The sequence below is a fragment of the Zootoca vivipara genome, chromosome 13 (assembly GCF_965207765.1).
Source record: "Zootoca vivipara chromosome 13, rZooViv2.hap1.1, whole genome shotgun sequence".
NCBI classification, from domain to species: domain Eukaryota; kingdom Metazoa; phylum Chordata; class Lepidosauria; order Squamata; family Lacertidae; genus Zootoca; species Zootoca vivipara.
Genome location: NC_142596.1, coordinates 31342629 through 31366602, shown reverse-complemented (window position 1 = coordinate 31366602; position 23974 = coordinate 31342629). Strand labels below are relative to the sequence as shown.

At 44.5% G+C, this 23974-nt stretch overlaps 1 protein-coding gene and 1 non-coding gene across 3 annotated transcripts in view; both read left to right on the top strand.

Annotated features, from left to right (window-relative positions):
- LMF1 (lipase maturation factor 1) overlaps positions 1-23974 on the top strand; it is a 161505-nt gene that overhangs the window by 52711 nt on the left and 84820 nt on the right. For both annotated transcript variants that reach the window (XM_088657377.1, XM_088657378.1), the window contains one exon: positions 9352-9417. In XM_088657377.1, the coding sequence (XP_088513503.1) occupies positions 9352-9417 (66 nt within the window). The remainder of the gene's footprint in view (positions 1-9351; positions 9418-23974) is intronic.
- On the top strand, positions 22699-22772 carry TRNAT-GGU (transfer RNA threonine (anticodon GGU)). Its single transcript has one exon. It is a non-coding gene; the product is annotated as a tRNA-Thr (tRNA).

The window sequence follows — 23974 nt, the reverse complement described above, 5'->3', positions numbered from 1 at the left end:
GCCTCTCCATGGCTTAAAAAGGCACATAGCAGCTAAGACCCCAAGAACCTTTCAGAAATCCTATTCACCCACCCCTCACAGCAAGTCTTCAAAGTCAAACGTCTTCCTCTTTTTTGTGTCTGTGAAAAGGATGGGGTGGCGAAATGAGTTGGAGAGAGCAGCAAATAAAAGACAAATGATAATGCTGAGCAAAACCTCATTCAGTATAACCCATTAAATATGATATAGTATAAAACCAGTATTTCGAAAACAATTGTACTAAATTGTATTAAAAACTCCATGGTAGGCTTGCTCAAACAAACAAAGGTTTTTAGCAAGCACCAAAAATGCTTTCCAAGAATCTGCTTACTTTGTCTCCATGGAGGGTGTTCCCCTTCCCCCCTGTGTGCACCACTTTTAATTTGTGGGGCTTGGGTAGGAGAGGGGTGCACAAAGATGAAAATCTATCAAATGGCAATAGAGGTAGCAACAGAGGCCAATAGTGCTGCCTCCATCACCACCTCAGGTAGCTGCCCAGCGGAGCGATTTCATGTGGCTGCCTTGGCTGCCTCTTAATGCAGATTCAGGTCACTGAGCCTCTACAGCCACCACCCACCACGGACCACTGTTGACAAGACTGGCAGCAACAGCTGCAGATAAGTTCTAGGCTTATGGTATTATTTCCCCCCCTCTTGCTAATTATGCTGTTTTAAAATGTGCATTTTATATTTGACTCCTTTTAGTAAGGTTTTATTTTGAAATGTTGTAAGATCATTTATTGTTGTCGTTGTTCACTTTGCTGCGTTAAATGTGCATTCCGCAGTTGACCTCCTTTAGAGATGATTTATTTCAAAGTATTTTAGTTTCTTGTTCATTCTGTTGCTTTGAATGCATACTTTATGTTTGACTTTCTTCAGTAACGTTCTATTCTGGATTGTTTTATATGTTCTCATGTGCTGTTAACCGCTTTGAGATTTTTTTCCCCTTAAAAATTTATAGCGGTAAACAAATGAAATGAAAAAATAAAATAAAATAAAAAATATTCTTCAGGTTGACTCAGAATTGTCATAATCAGATTGACTTTGATTGCTTACAATTTTTCATGACAAATCCTCCCTGCAAAACCAGTGTTTCCCAAGCTTACATCAATTGAATTTTGGAAACGTAGCTTAAGGCCATCAGTCTCCCTTTCATTGTCATCTTGAGCTGTTCCACTGGGGTTTGTGTGTGTCTTTCTTAACCCACCCAGCCACCCAGCTCCAACTTATTTGGCATAAATTTTGGCCTGAAAAAGGATCAAAGATGGCTTTGTTCTTTTTTGACATTCTGCAGAAGAAGAGGGGGGTGGGGACATCACCCTGACATCTGCATTATAAAGAGAAATGAGGGGAGGGAGAAATTCAGCAGAGAGGAATATAGTTATTTATCGCTCACCCTCCCTCTCCCCTCCCCCTACTTTTGAAAGATTTTTTTGTCTTCTTTTTTTAAAAAAACCCCCCACCATGAATGTGGCTCATACTGGCTTAATGCGTGAATGACGTTTTAATTATTAGGGATTTATCATTGTGAAACAGGGCCAAATTTGGGCGAGGTAGGCTGTATAAGATGAAAAGAAGTGGAGTTTGCATGACAAGGGCGATATGGAATAGAACTACTTTTTCAGCGTCCCTGCCATTTTGAGGGGAAAGTAATAACAAAATATATCATATGTTACAGGTAGGTAGCCGTGTTGGTCTGACGTAGTTGAAACAAAAAATAAATAAAAAATTCCTTCCAGTAGCACTGTAGAGACCAACTAAGTTTGTCATTGGTATGAGCTTTCGTGTGCATGCAGTATCTGAAGAAGTGTGCATGCACATGAAAGCTCATACCTATGACAAACTTAGTTGGTCTCAAAAATATATCACAATGCAGGTACTAGATTATTCACTGGTTCTGTCCTCTGTCCTGCCCAAGTACGTGGCTACTTCTTTTTTTAGTGTTTCCAGCCTTGTTATTCCTGGCCAGTTCTCCAAAATATATATTAAATGATCCAGAGGATGGAGGAAAGGTTGCAGCATTTGGGACTTTTTAGTTTAAAGAAAAGGGAGAGTAAGAGGCAATATGATAGAAGTTTATAAAATTAGGCATGGCATAGAGAAAGTGCATAGAAGAAAGTCATTGTCCCCCCATCTCATAACAGTAGGACTCATGGAATTCATGGAGAAAAAAAGGCTATCCACAATAGCCAAGCTCTTCCTCCACTGTCAGAGGCGAGCGCAGAACAGTGACTTGCATAGAACTGCAACAGACGGGAAGGAGAGGTGAAATTCCACAGTGCGATCCAGTGACATCTGATTCAGAGATGCAGGAAGATAGCCGGCTGCCCATAGCTGTCAAGTTCTCCCCTTTTTAAAGGGAAATTCCCTTATGCTGAATAGGCTTCCTCGCGAGGAAAGGGAAAACTTGAAAGCTATGCGGCTGCCTTGGAAGGAGACAAAGGCTACAAAGCCAGGGGTGCTTTGGGTTTGCAGGGCTCAGGGCCAGCCCTATGGCCAGGCTGGGTGGTGCAGGGCACCACTGCGCTCGCCCGCTGGCCGGCCGGTCCGCTGCGCAGCTGCGCCCACGGCAACCGCACTGTGCCCGCCCGCCCGCCGCGCAGCAGCGCCTGTGGCAGCTGCGCTGCGCCCACCCACCCACCGCGCTGGGAAACGGGGTGGGAGGGCGCTGGAGGGATCCTGCACACCACGGCGCCAGGGGCGCTTAAGATGGCCCTGGCAGGGCTGGAGCTTTTCTCACAGCCTCTAAGCAATTCTCTCATGGCAGGTGCTATTTGCACTGTACATTTAAAGCAGCATTGTACCTCTTTAAACAGTCATGGCTTCCCCCAAAAGAATCCTGGGAAGTGTAGTTTGTTACAGGTGCTGGGAATTGCTAGGAGGCCCCTGCTCTCCTGACAGAGGTACAATTTCCAACCAAACCAGGGAACTCTGTAGTTCTATGAGGGGAATAAGCACCTCCTAGCTAGCACCTCTCAGCAGCCTTAAAAAACTATACTTCTCAAGATTCTTTGGGAGAATCAGTTTAAAGTGGTACCATGCTGCTTTAAATGTGTAGTGCAGATGAGACCTATGTGGTGAGTGCTGTTCTAGGCTACGGTTTTGTCTCCAGACACACTGGTCCTATTTAGGCATAAAAGTCCCTTTACTGTAATCATACCTCTTGGTTGCCTGGGCAGAGGATGGAGAGAGGCATGTGTAGACACTGCTGACTTTTTTTTTGTAGCTTTACAGAAGTTAGTTTCACATTCATTGGCCTGTCTGCTTTGTCCATCTGGCCCTGGGAATGACACGCATGACAGAATGCAGCTCTCGAGTTGAGAAAGGATCCCTATCCATGTGCTAAACCACATGGTTACCATCTCAAACTTGGTTTGTTGAAACAAGCCAGCTTCATAATAAACTCTGATTTGAAGGTGGCTTTTTTCAACGAGCCATAGTTAAGATTAACTAGTTTGTCCAGGTTCTGACATCGCAATGGGGTGTAATTAATCTAAAACAGAAGTGAAAGCTCCTGAACTTCTCCTTGCCTCCATATCAAAGAGTTCAAGGTGGGGTCCATTGTTCCCTGCCTCCTGATATAATCCACACAACAACCTTGTGAAGTAGATGAGGCTGCGAGCCAGTGACTGGCCCAAGGTCAACCACTGAGCTTAACAGCCAAGTGGGGATTTGAACCCTGGTCTTGCAGATCCTAGGCCAGCACTACACTACACCACACTGGCTCAAATCTCTTTCTTGACCAGAGTGTGGAAACTGAGATAACAAAGACTTTTACCTCTCTGAGACAGGCCCATATTTTATTTATCATAGTGAGGGACTTCAAAAAGGGCCAATAAAAAACAACAACAACAATAAAACAAAACTGGGGAGGATTAATATCTTTTAAATGCAACATTTTCCCAGTAAGTGAGACCCAGCAGGTCAACATGTTCCTTGACACTTTTACCACCGAGTTACCAGAGCCAGTTCTTCCATAAACATAAACTAATAAGGAATCGGAGTACGGTTAATAAGGAACCACACCTTTTTATTGCAGTAGTTTCCAGATTCCTTGTACTGAAGGGTTGGGATCAAAGAACTGGAGGTTTTCTAACATATTTGGGATAAACAGAGTGCTGATTTGAAAAGACTTGTTTGGTCCATGGCGAAATGTTGTGGAGGATTGGTTTGTGGATTGTTGAGAGAGTTCAGGGTAGATGAAAGAAAGTGTTTCTTCCCACGGCACAGGAGTTAATCTATGGAACTCACTCCCACAGGAGGCAGTAGTGGCCGCCAACTTGAATGGCTTTAAAAGAGGATTAGGCAAATTCAGGGAGGACAAGTCTATGAAGAGCTGCTAGCCACAATGTCTATGTCCTGCCTCCACTATCAGAGGTATTAAGTCAAAGAATACAAGTCGCTAGTCGTTGCAGGTGGGCAGAGTGGTGTTGCCCTCATATCCAGCTTGCGGGTTTCCCCAGAGCTGGTTGGCCATTGTGTGAACAGGATGCTGGACGAGATGGGCCACTGGCCTGATCCAGCAGGTTCTTCTCCTGTCCTTATATGAAGTAGTACAGACACATGCCCTTTAGCTCCTCAAACACTTTTTCCTTCCAGAGTTAACAGTCTTTTGCTGCTCTCTGGAGAAGGACAGTGGAGAAGAGGCTGTGCTCGAAACCAGCTGGGACCTCTGCTGTTGCCTCAGTGGGTGGCCTTATTCAAGCTACACACTCTGAGCCCTTCATCTGCAATTGACCTGCCTCACAGGGCAATTGTCAGAATTGTGGAAATAGCATAAGTGAAGCCCTGTAACTGTTCCAGTAAACAATAAGGGTGGTAGGCATTTGCTTTGGTTTGGGAAGCCTTGGTTTCAATGTCTGCCAGCCTCTGTTTTGGAGGCCCAGGCAGCCTCTGTGGCAAGGGGTGTAGATTTGGTCCCCAGTCTTGTGGTTCCCCACCCCTGCTTTACACTCATTGGCCAGAACACTGGAAGGAAGGAGAATACTCCCTATCAGCTTTGCCTGTTCTCTCCCCTCCCCTTCCTTCTCACAACTGTGTGATATGTATTTCTATAGCGTTTTGTGCACAGCACAGACAAAACTCGTATTTCATTTCTGTGTCCCTGCATGCCAAGCAGCTGCTCTGCCACTAAGCTACGAACTTCGCCTAAATGATTTTCTGCGGTTTTAAAATATATCCTTACTGTGCACCGCTTAGAAACTGTGATATAGAGTGGTGCATCAGTTATTATTATTATTACCCTGTTTCTCATATTTTAAGACATACCCATAAAATAAGCCATAGCAGGATTTTTAAGCATTCAAGGAATATAAGCCATACCCCGAAAATAAGACATAGTGATAGGCACAGCAGCAATGCCGGCCGCAGCAGGAGGAGGAGGAAAAAAATAAGACATCCCTTGAAAATAAGCCATAGTGTGTTTTTTTGAGGAAAAAATAAATATAAGACATGTCTTATAATATGAGAAACACGGTATTTTCAAAAAATACTTTAAACAATATACCTTATGGGATTGTGGAGGATTTTGCATGTGTTGCAGTGCGCTGTGGACACCCAAATGATGTTATTCAGCAAGTTTTCAGAAGTGAGCTGTCTTTTCCCCCCTTAAGCAGTTTGTCATCCTGGGCTGGGTGTGGCGTAACTGTCCGCCGGCTGGCGAGCGGTCTGATTTGCAAAGCCCGTTTGCCTACCTGGCCTATTTGAATCACAGGCAAAACAGCTCCCTGGTTCACAGCAAAAGGCTGCATTGTTCCTAGCCGGCTTTTGCATAAGGTTCTTTGGCTTAAGTGAGAAGTTGGTGGTTGGGAGAGGGAAGGGTGTGGCCCTCCAGTCGATTAGGTGGCTTCAGTCCAAACAGACTATTGAAACATCAAGCAGTTGACACGAAACCCAGCCTGTAACTTTATAGCTTGTGTGGCTTCACATAAAAGCAACAACAACAACAGGCCCATCGAGGCTCCCATTCTCTCTAAGCTTTCTTTTCTTTTTCTTTTTTTTAAAAAACCTTTATTTCCCATCTTTTCCTCCCACACACAAGGTGGTGTGCATGGTTCTCCACTCCCTGTTTTATCCTCACAACAACCCTGCAGGGTAGGTTAGGCTGAGAGACAGTGATTGGCCCAGGTTCACCCACTGAGCTACACGGCTGCATGGGGATTCGAACCCTGGCCTCCCACATCCTAGTCTAGCATTCTAACCATTACACCACACAGGCTGCTTTTCCCTTTGTAGTATTTTAAAGGTTTTCTATTGAGGGGGAACCAATTATCCTACAGGTTGGACTCCATGGAGTCTCTCATGTCCCCTGTTTCTTTTGTTACCTCCCTGTACATCAGGGTTGGGAGGGGCTGTTGCCCTCCAGATGTTGTTGGACTCCAGCTCCCAACTTGATTGACCACTGACCATGGGGTGGGTGGGCAGCATGACACAACTTTCAACAGTCATGGCTTCCCCCAAAGAATCCTGTTCTGGAAACTGCAGGAGGGCAGAGCGCTCTTGTACTCGGATCCTGCTTGCAGGTTTCCCACATGCTTATTATTGGCCACTGTGAGAACAGGATTCTGGACGACATGCACCTCTGGTCTGATCCAACAGGCTCTTCTTAGGAAGCATTAGACATTTAGCCACCGTGAGTGTCCTTGGAAGCTGGTTAGACGGTCCCTCTGCTAGATTCCAAAGGACTAGTACATATTTCACCAAAACATTAACTTCTGTAGATCTTGAGAAGTTATCTGAAAGTATATTTATGCGGTGACATAGGGCTGAGTCTTTAAAAAAAGATATTCCACTATCTAGGAATTTAACTGCTCCTCCTGCTCCTTATATCTTTGCCCCTGTTTGATATAGAAGAGAGTCATTGAGCCATCAATCAATCCTGTACTTTTATCTCTCATGTAGCTTCAGTTTCTCTGGATAGCACCCTCACATTTCCTCTCACTTGCTTTCCCGACACAGATCTTCCAGCTGTCTCATTGCTCTTCCCAAGCCTGATGTCCGTCTCCTTTCCCATCTTTTATTTAATTACATAAGACAATGGACCACCTTATTGGGGGGAAAGGAGAAGGTAGTCATTAAATGTACTACCAGAAAGCAGAGCCGCAGGTGTCCGGAACATCCTTTTGACTAGCGAAGCCTCCTTTGGTTGAGATATTATTGTGAGATCTTAATCAGGATGTCCTGCAGAAGCACACATCAAAGGTGGGTGCTCTAGTCCCACATACCTTGAGGCTTCCAAATACACCTTTCCTGCTTCCAGGTTTGTTCTTTGGACGGGCATCTTTCTTGCTTGGCACGGCTGGCTTCTCCCCTCCCGCCCCCTCCTTTGTCTTCCGTCCTGACTTTGAGGCCGCGAAATTCAATCCTGAGATTACTGCCAGCCTTTGAATTGGTGGACCTCTTCCTCTTCCCATTGTAGTGCTGCAAACTTTTTTCTTTTACCTGCTGACCTTTTTGTAACCCGAGGGAGAAGCAGGACTGCTCTCCTGCACACCTCTCTTTGCCTTCTTTCCCTCTCCAGTTGTTCTAAAAACACAACGTGATCTCTCTAATCTGGATTGCTGCAGTTCCAGCGCTGTGAAGGTATCTTATAGGCTTTCAGCATCCTTCTTATTTCTGTTCACATTAGAGGTGGAGGAGAAATTTGTTCAGCTTGCATTTTATATTTTTATTATTTTATTTCTGTATATCACATATCTGTCTATTAACGTCTATGCTGCACTTTGTCAGAAGAACGCAAGATGGTTTACACCCAGCACTGAACATACTGAAATCTATTGAGACATAATAGCCATACAATACCATAGAATCATAGAATGGTAGAGTTGGAAGGGACCCAAGGGTCATCTAGTGCAACCCTCTGCAATTCAGGAATTGCAATGAAAAGAAAGCCAGTTACAGTGGTACCTCGACTTACGAAGACGATCCGTTCAGCGGCCGTCTTCGTAAGTCGGTCTTCGGTTGTTGAAGCACCGCTTCTGCGCATGCGCCGACCGCGTGTGCCACATTGCGCAGGCGCAGAACGCACGCGCGGGGTGAAAAGACTTCCGGGATTGTCGACTTTGGAAGTCGAAACCTTTGGAAGTTGAATCGTTCGGTTGCCGAGGTACCAGTGTATATAGATACAATTCATAATAAAAAGCAATACATTGTAATTTTAAAAAATACATAATATGGTAGCACCTCGGCTTACGTAACCCCCTGGTTACGTAAACTTCACATTACAAAAGCGGCAAACCCGGAAGTATTGAACCGTGTTTCGCCGCACGCGCAGAAGTGGTCTACCGCTGTGCGCATGCGCAGAACAGTGATCCTCGGGTTGTAGAAACCTCGGAATCTGGCCGGACCTCCGGAACAGATCCCGTTCGCAACCAGAGGTACCACTGTACAGTCGTACTTCGGAAGCTGAACGCCTTGCGAGTTGAATGTTTTGGCTTCCGAACACTGCAAACCCAGAAGTGAGTGTTCCAGTTTGCAAACGTTCTTTGGAACCTGAATGTCCGGCGTGGGTTCTGCGGCTTCCAGTTGGCTGCAGGAGCTTCGTGCAGCCAATCAGAAGCCATGCCTTGGTTTCCGAATGTTTTGGAAGTTGAACAGACTTCTGGAATGGATTCAACATTCAAGGTATAACTGTACGTAATGAAGGCATACTAAGCAGCAATATTACATTATACTGTACACAATATCAATCCAGCAATAAACTCCATAGCCCCTGTGAAATAGTGTGACTTAAGTTCTTAATCTACTTTAAGTTTTTTTAAAAAAAATGCAAACCTACCTAATTCACACTTCCCAAACCAATATGTGTGCTGAAACTCAGCTCTCATTTGAAATAAACACTACTTCAATTTTTGTGAATCAGTACTCCAGCCAATAAAAAAAGAGCACAGAAAATGTGTAGAGCAAAGGGTATAGTGATGTTTTATAATAATTATATTAGGGGGAAATGCACACAAAGCAGTGTGTGCAAACTGATGTAGAAACATCACATCACCACTAGCTTATTGTTATTGATGTATTGTTAAAAATGCCATATGCACCATTTGCTTTGCTTTTGAACCAAAATATTTTTGGGACAACATGTGTGCTCAGGAACTGTAGGAGCACTCAATGTTCATAGCCTTTGCATGTGTTGTGGGTGCTTAATTAACCCCCAACCTTCCTGGTTTTTAGTTGTATTTTCATTTCTAAATGCTGAAAGGCCATTGAAAGGCAGGATCCATATTTTGGAAATTACTTTTAACACCTTTTATTAAATACAGCTTTTAAATTCTTATCTGAATTGTGATGCAAAAAAGAACCTCCCTTTTCCGCCCCCCCTCCTTTTCTTTGACAGGGTTTGATCAAAATCCGAGGGGATCGTTGCTGGAGAGATCTGACATGCATGGACTACCATTACGAGGTAAGCTGCCAAACATGTCTTGTGGATTTCCTGTAGATATCTGTTGCATCTTCCCTTCCAATGACATATTGGAAGATACGTGTCTGCAGAGAGAGATTGTTCCATTTTCAGCAAGCAATTTGAGTCCACTTGCTACAGAGCGTTTTAGTTGTTGTTGTTTCAATCCAAACCACTTCCTGCAAATAGGAGAGGTTACCTATAACCACCATTTAGTTCACCAGCGATTGCAGCAAGCCCCTTTGACTCTTCCATGTACAATCAACTGTACGGCACTGACGGCGTGCCTTCAGCGGAGGTCGCTGAAACAGCCAATTAGCTGGTTGGCAGCAACAGAAAGCCTCTTTGAACTTTGACAGCTGTCAGTCACCTGATGTCATTATGGGGAGATGTGGGGCGGAATTAAGGATGCAAGGAAGTGGTAGGGTGCTGTAACTCAATCTACCATTGGAAGGAAGGGATCACGAAAGCTGCTCATATATAGATGAAACAAAATAAAAAAATTCCTTCCAGTAGCACCTTAAAGGTAAAGGTAAAGGGACCCCTGACCATTAGGTCCAGTTGCGGAAGATTCTGGGGTTGCGGCGCTCATCTTGCTTTACTGGTCGAGGGAGCCGGCGTACAGCTTCTGGGTCATATGGCCAGCATGACTAAGCCGTTTCTGGCGAACCAGAGCAGCACACAGAAACACCGTTTACCTTCCCGCCGGAGCGGTACCTATTTATCTACTTGCACCTTGATGTGCTTTCGAACTGCTAGGTTGGCAGGAGCAGGGACCGAGCAACGGGAGCTCACCCTGTTGCGGAGAATTGATCCACCGACCTTCTGATCGACAAGCCCTAGGCTCTGTGGTTTAGACCACAGCGCCACCCGCATCCCTCAGTAGCACCTTAGTGACCAACTAAGTTTGTCATTGGTATGAGCTTTCGTGTGCATACACACTGCTTCAGATACCTCATATAGAAGTGAGATCAGACGATAGAATAGGCTCTTGGTTGAACTTGGGGATCTCTTGGACCTGTTGAGTAAAGGTTGGCCAACCCAGCTTTTGTCTCCAGCACCTTCATTCTGAGCAGACATGGCATGTGTTTCCATGATGGCTGGGCACTCCCTCTACTGTTGGAGGCAGTATGTCTCTGCTGGGAATCACAAGTGGGGAGAGGGAGCTTCTGTTAGTGGGCTTCCCATTGGGGCATCTGGTTGACCACTGTGATCTAGATGGGGACCCTTTCGCCTGATCCCATGGGGCTCTTGTTATGTAATCTTGCCCACAGTCTCCTGCCTGAGATGCTCATGATCAGGCATGGAGGGTGTGTGCTGTTTCTGGTGTTGCAAGATTGCACACTTTATTTTCCTTCCAGACCCCTGGGTAGCAATGGATTGTTGTGGAGCAGAAAAGGTGGAACATTTTTCCAGGGCTCTATTCTTCAATGGAAAAATTTCCATTTCATGAGTTTATTAGTAACAATTAACGGATGCCAGTTTGAAAATGCAGTACAGTATCAGACAAACTCAGTAGTTTCAAAAGTTTTTAGCTTTGTTTCTTAAAATGCAAGTAAGATCAACATGCCAGATTAGATCACTCTCTAGGGCAGTGTTTCCCAACCTTGGGTCTCCAGCTGTTTTTGAATTGCAACTCACATCATCCCTACCTAGCAAGACCAGTGGCCAAGCATGATGGCAATTGTAGTCCCAAAACAGCTAGAGAACCAAGTTTGGGAAACACTGCTCTAGGGCATCAGATAAATTTTCGATGGAGACTGAAAATTACCCCATGGCAGATTGTCCTAATTTGCGGTGGAAATTTTTCAACTTCAGACTTTTCCAGAAAGCCCACATCACAGGGTCAGTCCAGGAAATTTCCCTGTAACAACCGAGAGTTCCCCATACGTGGCTTTGGCATACCACTGACAATTCTTTAAGATGGCCAGATTCTCTAAAGATACACTATGGGTTTTTAAAAATAAAATAAAATAATAATAATAAATTTCCAGAGCCATGTATTTATACTGTTAACGCTTTGCAGGTGCTTTCCTATTCTCTGTAAATACAGAGTCAATCCAATATAATCAGGGCAATAAAATAATTTTTAAAAGAAGAAATTTGCAGCTTAACTCTCACCCCACCTCCAACTTGTTGGGATGTGTTTTGGGACACAACCAGCTGAGCAGAACAACCAAAACTAAAATAAGCGGAAGGGTTGTTGCTGTTGTTTGTTCTTGCGTTTTGAAGTGATATATTCCAAATAGACTGGGCAAAATGCTGATGTGAGGAGAGTCAAGATATTGCTTAAGAACAGGCTATGGTGGAGGCAGGCTCATTCAGGAATTGGTGATGTCTCCCAGATACAAAGAGCAGCAAAGCTGTTTCAGTATAGATCAGGTGTGGGGTATCTTTGGCCTTTCAGATGTTGCTCAACTACAATTCCCCTCAACCCTCCAGCAAACGTGCCATAACAACCAGGAATGATGAGAGTTGTAGTTCAGCAGCCCCTGGAGGAGCAAAAGATTCCCCATTCTTCAGTTTCTGGATCGGGGCCTAGAACTGGATTGCAGCCTGATCTAAGATGGGTTGTAACAGCAGGCCTACCATATTACTGATATATAATTTTAAAAAGAAAAGAAAAGGGTCCCTGAAATGTCTGTTGGGTTCAAGATTGGCCTCCAAACATTGGAGGCCACTTATGTAGATGATTTAAGAACCAGTGGTCACAGCTAGAGCATATGTTAGAGTTGTCCGTAGACACCAAGCAAAGCAAATTCATTGTTTGGATTGGAATTGTATTCAATGGTAATGCAGAGAGTCCCCAATAAAACCCATTTTAAGCCAAAATGTTCTTCCTTAAGGTTCTTTTCTCCTTCAGTTATGTCTGCAGCTGGAAATCTTGTAGGACAATATTGGAAAACAGCTAGAAGCATGGCAGGATAGACTATGGAGCATGGCTCTTACGGAAAAACTTAGGAAGCATCTTAGAGCAATTTAAGGCAATTTTGAAAATGTATGGTACACATTTGAAGGACAGTATTGTACGTTTGTCACCAGCTACCCATGGCTCACTGTGAGACAGTCTGTTAAGACAGAGTAGAAGATACTTAATTGATATAACCAAATATAAACTAATATACAAACCTGTATAATTTGTTGGTGTGTGTGTGTTCCGTTTGTCTCAGCAAACAACAGAGGAGTGCACTTTGGGGGATAAAGTCAAACTGTTGGAAGGTTGCAATGCCTGCTGTGGCTGTTTAGACCGATATAGGAGAGACATGTTTTGTTGCGGCTGGGGCAGATGGAGGCATCCACTTGTGTTGCTGTAGATGCATAGGGTTGCCAGACTCAATAGAGGGCAGGACTTCTGTGCCTTTAATTGCCCTGCTCTCTTTTGAGTCTGGAAACCTTAAAGAGAAACCAGCAGACCCTTCGTTTAATTTCCAAGCAAAGGGTCTGCTGGTTTCTCTTTAAGGTTTCCAGACTCAAAAGCGGGCAGGGCAATTAAAGGCACAGAAGCCCTGTCCACTATTGAGTCTGGCAACCCTATAGATGCACCAGGGTGTTTCTTCTCTCTGCACTCCTCCTGGTAGTCAAATATTTCTGGGAGGGGGGAGGTATACGTATTTTCAGAAGCTATTTTTTTTTAAAAAAATGAACAAAGACAAGTGGGATCTCCCCACCTCCAAGAGAAAGCAAACATTTTATGAGAAATTGAGACCACTGTATTTTGAAAGAGTTTGGGAAGGAAAGGAAATATCTCAGGAAGTGGCTTTTGATACCATCAGACTGTGTTATCTCCCTGGATCATCTGTCTGAACTGGGACAGAGTAGCACTGCTTCGTGGTATTTGGACAGCCCCTTCTGCAGCCCCCCGCATGTTGCCTGACACCTGTATGAAACTGCTGGGTGCTGTAAGTATGCTGATGACACACAGCTCTGTTTCACCTGTACATCTCTGCATGTGTGGCAGTGGAAGTACTGTGTCGAATTCTGGCTTTGGTAAATAGACTGGGTGAGAACCAGTAAGCAGAAGCTGAATCCAGATAACATCAAACTCAAGTTTAAAACGTTTTAAAACAAGCAATGTCATGAAATGATCTATAGATATAACCCACGGCTTTTAATTGTCAAATATACATAATGAATTTGCATGCCTGGGTAGGGTTGCCTGTACAAATGATGTTTTAGAAGGCAGTGAAGGTGCCTGTCTGATATTGATAGACCTGCTCAGATTCCTGGAGCTTTAAAAAGAGCTAATGGTAGTCTAAGTTTCATTATGTCCAAATTAGCTTGTTGTAGGAAAGCACATTCTGAATTGTGGTGGGAATCCTGTCCATCAGAATTGACAGCAATAGGCTGGAGAAGAGGGTTTTGTGTTTCAATGAGAGATGCAAGTGTAATGTATTGTTGGCTTGTTATATGTTCTTTCATGGCACGCCTGGAATTAGCAGGCCCAATTGACAAACAGATGTGCGGAGCCCAGGTTTGAGGGCTTTTGAGAAGCACTTGTGAATCCAACTGTAATGAAACAAAGGAGATAAAAAAATTCTGCTGCTTCCCTTCCACCCCCTTCCTTTCTCTTCTGCTTTTCATTCTTGCTAAGAAAATGAGAGGCAAGGATAGCAAAAATAGAAATGCGGTAGCTGACAATTTGAATAGTCGGGGGTTGCATTAGGGTAGGAAAGAAAGAACTACAGAGCTACAGAGCTACAGAGAGACTGAATTGATTTCAGAGTTGAAGAATGTGATGGTCTGGTGATAATGCAGGATCCAGATCTTAAGCCAGGCTACTACAAGGAAGACAGTCTAGGGGTGGGAATGGTAGGCTGGTTCTAAAGTATTGCATCTTTACTCTTTAGCCCTGCCAAACCAGAAAGGGATTACCATTTTTCTTCTCTAGCTGCAACTGAAATATAATAGACGGAAATAAACGCGAACCAGATATTTAAAAAAGGATTCAGATGAGTTGATTGTGAGTTTGTGCACAGATATTCTGTGCATGTCGGGGTTTGAAAAGGGGAGAATCCTGTTTCCTGCTTTCACAAATGTAACATGTTGTTTATTCGTGCCCAAACATGCACATGTTCGCTCGTATATTGGCGCATGGGTTTCCGTGCATGAAAAATGAATCTCCATGCAATGTAAGGCATTTCTCTTCAGCTGTATCCAGAGGGACAAAATCAAAATATGTTCGATACTTCTGCACAGGTTGAACTTTTGCATTGTCTTGCAATTTATATGAAAAGTGATTCGTAACTCAAAATGTTAATAAAATAATATTAACAACAATAACAACAGTAGTACAAAACAACAAGCAAACGAACAACAGTCTGGAAGGCATTCGTACTTCTGCACAAGTAGCTGTTTCACACACTTTTTCAGCTGTCTTCAGTGGTGCCCGGTGCCCATTGGAACTGATAGGGCAGAAGGCATGGGGCCCAAACAGTAGGCAGGGTCAGAGCCAATGAGAGGCATAGCCAATTCATTCTAGTTTTGCCCCTGTCCTCCTCCTCCTTCCTGTTCTACAAGGGCAATGGTGAGACTAAGGAGGAGGAAGTTGGAGAATTGAACCTGGGCAATTCTTCATGCAGAGCAGGTGCTCTGTCATAGAACTACACTCCCTAAATGACAGAGAAATGAATGGGGAAAGCTTTTGCATGCAGAAGGTCCATCTCCCTTCTGTCCGAAATCTCTGGGGAGCTATTGCCAGTCCGTGTCAACAGCACTAGGCCAAATGGACCCATGGCTTGACTCAGTAGAAGGCAGCTTCCTGTCTTCCTAACAGTAGACTTGGGCAGGGGCCCTGAAGCACGCACCTTGCTTGACTTACGTGGCCATGATACTGTGAGATGCACAACCTTTCCGCTACCCCAACCTCCAGGTACCTGTGCACATGCAAAGGCATGCTTTGGAACACCACAAAGCTAGTGACAGGGCAAAGGCTGTAGCATAGCGGTAGAGCACCTGCTTTCCATGTAGAAGGTCCCAGGTTCAACCCCCCAAATCTCCAGACGGAACTGGGAGAAGATCTATGGCTGAGGTCCTGGATAGCTCTTGCTGCTAGTGAACTAGATGGAGCAATGGGTCTGACTCAGTATAAACCAGCTTCCTATGTGATTTACCTGAGCAACTCACATGCTCCTAAAATTGGCAATTTAAACCTTTAGTGCTCAGTGCTTCAAGCAGCACCCCCTAACGCAGACCTGCCTTTTCCAGTTGATTTAGCTTTCTTTTCTGCGAAAAAAGAAATGAAAAGGAAAGACAAAATTATAAGCAAGATGGAACAATCCCTGGGGGCATGCACTCACTCTGCAAATCCCAGGAGGTTTGAAGTACACGAAGATAGCACACCCAGCACTTGACATCCAGAGGAACGTCTGTCAATCACGAAGCATACATGCATTGGTAATATGCCAGTTGTAGTTTCAGCGGTAACCCGATTCTCGCTCCCGGATTCTTTTCTGTTTTCTTAAGGATTTGTCTTGAGCCTTGCGAAAGCTTCCTGTATGGTGATTGGATTTCATCTTGCCATTGCTCGTGCATTCTCTCTTGCGAGACCACCCAAACCCCACCTCACTCTCCCTTGGAAACGTTTCCCGTCCCCTTCCAAACACACACAATCTCTCTTGCCCCAATCGCAGCTCTTAATCAGGTTAATCCTGGCAGCCTGTTACAGACGTCTAATCCATGGCGACCCTGTAAGAGGCTTTTAAACGCCCATGGACTAACAGGTGTGGAATTGCAGGAACCCGCCTCTGTTTTTGAGGCCAGGTCCCCATTTCACAACATTCTTAAGGGTCCACAAGATTTGGCTTCTTGATGGAAAACTTGGCTGAGATGGACAGCAGTTTCCAACCTGCTCAGCTCCAACCCCCTGCTTTTACCCCTGTCTGCATTAGAAGGATCCATTTTAATTATTTACTATATATGTCCTGTTCTGTCTCTTCCTCTCTTTCCTTTCCTATTTCCTCTTTTTTTTAAAAGTAACCATGGTGATGGCGCACATCAGCTGAAAAACAATAGTATGCGAGAACTTCAATAAATTTATTTAAGGGAAGTATTATTTGGTTGTTAAAGAGGGTTAGGGATTTCTCACTTGTCACTAGGGTTGAGGCAGCTCAGTCTATTTCACATGTCAACTTCACACCTAAAAGAAGGTTCCCTCCCCTTTCTGTCTGTTCAGTCCCACTTGGAGTCATACCTGCCAAGTCCCAGACTGCAGAATCTGGGACCGGCAGCCATGTGACACCGAAAGTTGCGTAGGCGCAACTTCCGGTGTCACTTTGCCCACCTATGGGCACCCAAAATGGCCGGTGCCGGCTTCAAAAGTCACGCCTACGCATGTCCGGAAGTGCATAGACGCAACTTCCAGTGTCGCTCTGCCCATCTATGGGCACCAAAAATGGCCATCGCCGACATCAGAAGTCGCGTCTACGCACTTCCGGACATGCGTAGACGCGACTTTCGAAGCCGGCGCCAGCCATTTTCGGTGCCCATAAATGGGCAAATCAGAAAATAAAAAGGCCGCCAGCAGGAAAATATAAGGGAGAATAACAGGAGATGAAGAGATACGGGGGCCGCTGGGAAATGGTATGAAAAAACGGGGGTTTCCCGGGGAAAACGGGGTACTTGGCAGCTATGCTTGGAGTTGCAGTCCAAAACATCTGGAAGGTTGGGGCGCTCTAGTATTGAATATCTCGGTGTCCTCACCAAATAACAGGTCTCAAGATTATTTGGGAGATACTATGACTGTTTGACTGATAGAAGGATTTACCTGGAGAAATTCTTTCCTTCCTTGCCGCTAGGCTGATAGCCCCATTTGTTTATTTACTGTTGCATTTATACCCCACGTTTCTCCAAGGAGCTCAAGGTGTCATGCAGGGTTCTCCTCATCCTCCTTTAATCCCCACAACAACCCGGTGAGTTAGGCTAGGCTGAGAGCAGTGACTGGCCCAAGGTCACCCGGTGAGCTTCATGGCCAAGTGGGGATTTGAACCCTGGTCTCCTAGGTCCTAGTCCAACACTCTGACCACTGTGCACCACTGCCTCTCTTAGGCGAGTCTGTTCCAAATGTTCCAGGTATGGCACTTCTCCTTCTGTAGCCTTTAAAAATAAATTAATAAATCTAAGCTCTCGCTGTGTGTGTTTTGAATATTCTATACATTACGGAGATTTCTCAAGGCAGCTGTATGATGAAAAACAGTGCAGTTGGCAAACATAGTTGGGATAAAAGGGGAACAGAGAAATATCTGTTGCTGTTAGTTAATTAATGATACTGGGGGGGGGGAGAACGAGTACGGGGGTTTGAAACTGGTAAGGGGGCAAAGGAGGGACTGGCAGGTGTTGTGATTGGCACGTCCATCAAGAAGATGGTAGGTGGCAAAATCTACTTTTAACATATTGATGGGCTGGAGTATGAGACAGGAACTGTGGGTGGCAGAAAAGCTGTTTGATTCTGGGTGAGAAAGATTAAAAAAACTAACTAGTGTTTAAACTTTAAAGTTCTTTTCTTGAAAGCAGGGTGGGGTGTCCCCCCCCCCTTTTTGAAAAAAGATGGCTGTAACCAGTAATGAAATGTCTTCTGTTTTTTATTGACATTTCAGCGCATGATTTGATTTCCTGGCTAAACGTGCCAAATACATATAGTTTAACTTTGTTTCACATATTTTCCCCACTTTGATGGGACCCATACAATATTTATTTCCCCTACCTCAGCCTTTTTGGATTGTAGCTAACCTGCTCTTTGTATAGCTCTTTTTCGCAATGAACAGCAAAAGCTGCGACTTTAAAACATTGCTCCCGAATGAGTTAATGAAAGTTTTGTGCTCTTTTTAAAGAGCTGTGCGTGCCAACCCAGCTTTTAATCTAGGAGTATAAATCACTTTCCCGTCTTATTATTTGTAAAATCCTCCAGGCTTTGGAAATGCACAAAAGGAGTCTTTGTCCTTTTATTAATTTAATTTATAGGTTTGAGAATTTTGTATCGGTGGTTAGCGAAAGCTGATTTGTACTCCACTCTGAGAATTGGCTGTTCTGGAGTTGCAGCTTGCTCTGCAAAGCCTGATACAGAATTAGGAAATGACGGTCGATTTATAATAAAACACACAGTCGCATACATGGAACAATATTTAAACTCTGTGCCAGCGCACACTGGTTTGCCACAAGAAAGCTGTTAGCATGCTGGGGAAAAAATAAAGCCATTTAAAGAATGAAAGGCTCTTGTGAGATCAAAGTAAAATGTCCCCCAAGAAGAGGCTGCCCACTGCATCTCTGCTTGAGTCAATGCACTGGGCTGCCTCCTTGCAGTCAAGACAAGCACTCAGGACTTTAGCAAGGGCAAACAGTTCTTGTTGACCTTTTCAGGTATAAGAGTGCCTCTGGTTTTGATTCAGCAGTGGGAGACACTGCTCTATCAAGATGCTCACCAAATAGTGTGAATCTGTGTTGCTTTTTTGCTTGCTACATTCATTTTTTTGCTCTTTTCTTCCAGGCCTATTAAGCATGACAGCCTTTGCCTTTTGGTGCAAGGTGTGTTGGTTGATAGGCATGAAGACAAAAAAGAGACGTGGTTGGGGATTGGGGTAAATGGCACAGCAGCCTTACAGAAGGGAAGGGAAGGCAGTGCGAAAATGCCTATCTGCATTTCTTTATCAAATAAAAGAAAAAGAAGAGGAAAGAAAGAAAGGAGAAAAAGACAGGAGGGAAGATCCCTGTCAGCTCACACGAACAATCCAATAAGCACCAGCACATCCATCTTAATTTACACATACAACTTGATACTGTAAATGTTGTACAAATGTCTGAATAAGCCAAGCTTACATTCAGATATAGCAAGGGCATGAAATTTGTAAGATGGTGAGTATTCATATGGTGGGCATACCGGTATTATTATTTATTTATTTCATTTCTATACTGCTTTATATTTTTAAGAAAAATCTCAAAGCGGTTTACAGCATATTAGATGGTGGGTATTTATCTTTTATTTCCCTGTGGACTGTCATCATGCCTGACAATGAAAAATGTGAGTTTGGTCCCTCTTCTAAACTTACTAGTCAAGCAGGTGCTTACCCTGATTTTGCTCCCTGTTTTTGGCTCATCCCTAGACCCTCTTTTGTGTTCCATTTCCTGTGCCAAGTATGGAGCAGTCAGTACCGTATGATGCTAATGGGCGACCCTCTTAGCCAATTACTTTAGAAGACTTTTACAGGCAACAGGTAGATCTAGGAAGCTAAGTTGGATGTAGGCAACATGGTATCCTCTAGATGCTGTTGGACTAAAACTTTCATCGTCCCTATGTATTAGCCATGCTGGACTCTCAAAATGTATGGAGAGTACCATGTTTGCCACCCATCAGCTTAGCAATGTGACTTCTTCAGAACTTCCATTTTACTGGTAAATGTGATCAAAATATATTTGGTCGCAATTGTTTATCCTTGACATTTGACACAAGAGATAACAGAAAGCTCTGTGCTTGCTATTAGGTGATGGGATAATTCTCTTTCTAGTTTCCCTGTAGATGTTTTCTGGGAGATTAATACTCGGGGGGGGGGGGGAGTCTGGCCACGACAGAAGCTGCTGTAAAGAACGAAAGCCCTTGCCCACTTGTGTTTGTGTTACGGGCTCAGCTTACTGGCATATTTCTCCGGCAGTATTTCCTCATTAGGTTTCTGCGTCTCTCAGAGACGCAGGCTTAGTTTCCTATTATGCAATTTACCTCAAGCGAATCTTCCCGAAAGCTTGTGCCAGGTTTTTGAAGCTTTTCAGACTCAAGGTTCCCCGAGAGACCCTTTTCTTGGGGCATTGTTGTAATACGGGCCCTTTTATCGGGTTCTCTCCCCCGACATGGGAGAGTGTGCAGTATGGGTTTAATTTACTAGTTAAGATGTTGCTGCCTTTGCTTCTCTTTCGAAGACGGTTCATCCCCACCTTCAGAAATCTTATACGTTGCCTATTAGAAGGCCAATGTGCCCAGGGGAAATGTTAGGAGACTGTCCCGGAATGTCTTTATTATTCTGCTGATGCTTTCAGTTCAGTTTACGCTGTATACCAAAGGCATTTCTCCCCCTTTGGACTTAGATAAGTTACACTCTCCCCTTCTATGACAGAACAAAGGACTTTTCTCTGTGCTCTTTAATACGCTTTTGTGGGTCAGGGGCTGAGATCACAAGGTGGGAGAGGGAATTTGGCCTACCTCTAATTCCATATGCATCAAGTGTGGCCACTCTCTTGAGATACTGGCCTATATGGAAGATGCAGAAAACTAGGGCAAGCTGGTACCCTTCAAATAAATATTTTTGAATCACAGCCCTGATCAGTCCTTTGGCTGATGGTCAAGGATGATGGGAGTTGTAGTCCAAAACATCTGGAGGGCCCCAGGTTGGCAAGGGTAGCTTTTTAGCAGAGGTGTGGAACTACAAGAGAAGCACACGGTGGAGGGGAGCGTATGTAGGGCATCAGATGTAGGGCAGCTGAGCCCCATGGCCCAAATGGAGAGGGTCATATTTGGTCCATGGGCCAGAAGTTCCCAACCACTGTCCTGCAACTGTGGTCCTTCACAGAAAGCTCTCCCTTTTGTGTATAATGTTTCACATATACACACTCAAGTACGGCCCCACATCCAAACTGCTGCTTGCTCTAACCAAAGTTGAGAGCCCAATTCAAGAGTTTGAGTTTCTGAACTGTGCAATATGCGCAGCCCAGTACAGAGCCTCCATTCTTCCCTTTGTAAACTCACTTGGTGTAACATCTTTCAGGGCTGCATGTCGCCTTTGCCGTGTTAGACTAGGTAGGACATGCATTGGCTTTTGCATGCTGCAAAAATAGAGTTTCTGTACTGATTTTTGTACGTCATGTCCGAGGCAGCCAGCAGCAACAATGAAAAGCTGGAGTATAAACATTCAAAAAGAAAAATTCAAACAACTTTGTTACATCCTCTGTATGAAGGAAGACATTGTTTTGGTTTGAGGATTTTCCTATTTCTTTGGAAAACAGCCTCCACACTTATTCTGCTCCTCTATGGGCACACTCTGGGTGCCCTTTTGGAAGGTCCTTATCTACAGTCACCCCCCTTTTCTTTTCTTTTTCTGTTGCACTGTAATTAAAAAATGCCTGTCCTCATATCTGTTATGGGACAGATGGAAAAGACGTGGCTCCAAATTAGCGAGTGTCACAAGATCTTTTCCTATAATTGAGGCGGCCAAATGAATTTGTCATGGGGAGGGTAATGCGTAGCTTTCTCCCTGCTGCTAAAGAAGGTTCCTTTTGTCTGCAAGGGCCAGAGGCGGTTTGGGCAGGAACTGCACATGACTTACCTAAGGGCAGCATGGAAAGGAGAGGGCGGGGCGGGTGGGTGTCCTGCCCCTCCTCTCTGGCTTTCTCACACTCCCCTCTTCCTCCGCTTCTCCAGCTTCGTCTTCCTTGACCTGTCTGCCTCTCCAAATGGCCCCTCAATCGCACAAGTGACTCCTTACCCATTATTTCCATAGAACAGGGACAGCAAAACCTTTTCAGCCACTCAAAGGCCACATTCCATTTTGGGCAGCCTTCTAAGGGCCCCGTGCCAGTGGTAGACCAGGCTAGAGGGAAAAGTGGATGGAGCAATGATTGCAGATTTAACCTTTGTGCAGTAGGCCAGCTTCTATACATGGACCCCAATGTCTCCTCCATCCAGGCAAGTGGGAAGATATCTTGAGATGTCATATCTCGATATATCATTGGCATACTTGGCTTGAGGGTTCCCGAGGCGGGAACAGTGGTCTTCATCAATGTTTGGATACCAGACACCATTTTTTATTCAAGATGGCAGACCAAAATATGACTTTGGAGTAACTTTACCAGTTTTATTTTTTTTGTCAGCTGCCTCTTGAGATATTGTCACCAAACTCAACACAAGGGTTCCCAAGATGGGGTGGCAGTCTATGTCAGTGTTTGGATACCAGGTGCCATCTTGAACTAAGATAGCTGAGCAAAATATGACTTTGATGTGACTTCACCCGATTTTTAGCATAACAACCAACCACTTTCAGAAAAACCAGATATTTTTAAAATCACCTTTTCTATTGTTTCCTCTGGCTCAGCAGTGTGTGCAAGTCATACTTTTATATCCTTTAACCATTCCCCCCAGTGTTTTGATGGATGTGTATTTGGCTAATTTAATTCCCATTGCTAACACCATGCTCCCCCCCCCCCCCGGGCAATGATTTTGATAGCAACCCATGCTCTGGACTTGGGCACCCAGCTCACCAGGGACAGTGTGCTGACAGAAGCTTAACACCAAACAGTAATAAAACTTAGTGAGCCTGGCTGGCTCAGTTGGTTAGAGCGTGGTGCTGGTAACACCAAGGTTGCAGGTTCAATCCCTGTATGGGACAGCTGCATATTCCTGCATTGCAGGGGGTTGGACTAGATCAGGCATCCCCAACCTTTGGCCCTTCAGATGTTTTGGGCTACAATTCCCATCATCCCTGACCACTGGTCCTGTTAGCTAGGGATCATGGGAGTTGTAGACCAAAACATCTGGAGGGCCGCAAGTTGAGGATGCCTGGACTAGATGATACTCAAGGTCCCTTCCAACTCTACAATTCTATGAAACTAAATAACAATGTAAAAAACAACAACACCCCTGGATTTCAGGGATGTGTTACAATGCCCTCGCTCAAACAGTAGGGGCACACCATTTGTTTATTTCTTAAAGCATTGAGTAGGGAGCCTCAGTGAGCATTCTGGTACTCCCTACCCCCTATCTGAGCAATTGTACGTTTCTTCCAGCTGTAAATGGACTGATGCAATAAATCCCTCCTCCCCATTTCGAAATTATAAAGTACCTTGAAAATCTTGGGGTTTGGTGGTGGTGGTTAGGGTCCTACCCTCTCGAGTTGATGCCAATACTGCAATGTTATCTTAGCTTGCAATTATAAGGCCTGGGTGTGTGCTAGCTGTTTTTACACTTAATTGGACAAGGGTCACTAACTACCACTAAAACGTATATTGTTGTCTGGATTTCGGCCCGCTGAGTATGCTCTCCACATGAATTTCTGCAAAATGCTCCCCGCCCCTCTCCATGTAAGCAAACCTGTCTAATCTTCATTTGTGTGGGTTCTCTCAACTCCATTTCTGCTTTGATTGTGCCCCAGCATAGGAGGGGAAACAGATTTAGCTCATGTTAAAAACAAGCAAATGGGACTTTGAAAACAGATTTGTCTGTAAGGGCATTCTGAAATGCTTTTCTTTTGTAGTCCAGTTAGGCCCAGGTTATACACCTGGGCATGTGAGCGGTCCTCAGTGAGGACTCCATAAACCATGAACGTTTTGGACACATTGCTAAAAATAAATAAAAAAATAAAATCCGCATGATATCCTGTTTTCCCTCTCTCTGGGGTCAGTGCATATGTATTTCATACGTCTGTCAAAGAGCTGCTGACTGGTATGTGCGTGTTTAAGAGCCATGACGCTCAAATCCGAAGATAATGCCTTTCTACCCTGAAACACAGTGCCAGATCGTGATTTCAGGCTAAACGCGGAAATTGTTCAGACTCTTTAAATGTTTCTGGCATGTGTCTTGTGCTTGGGGGGG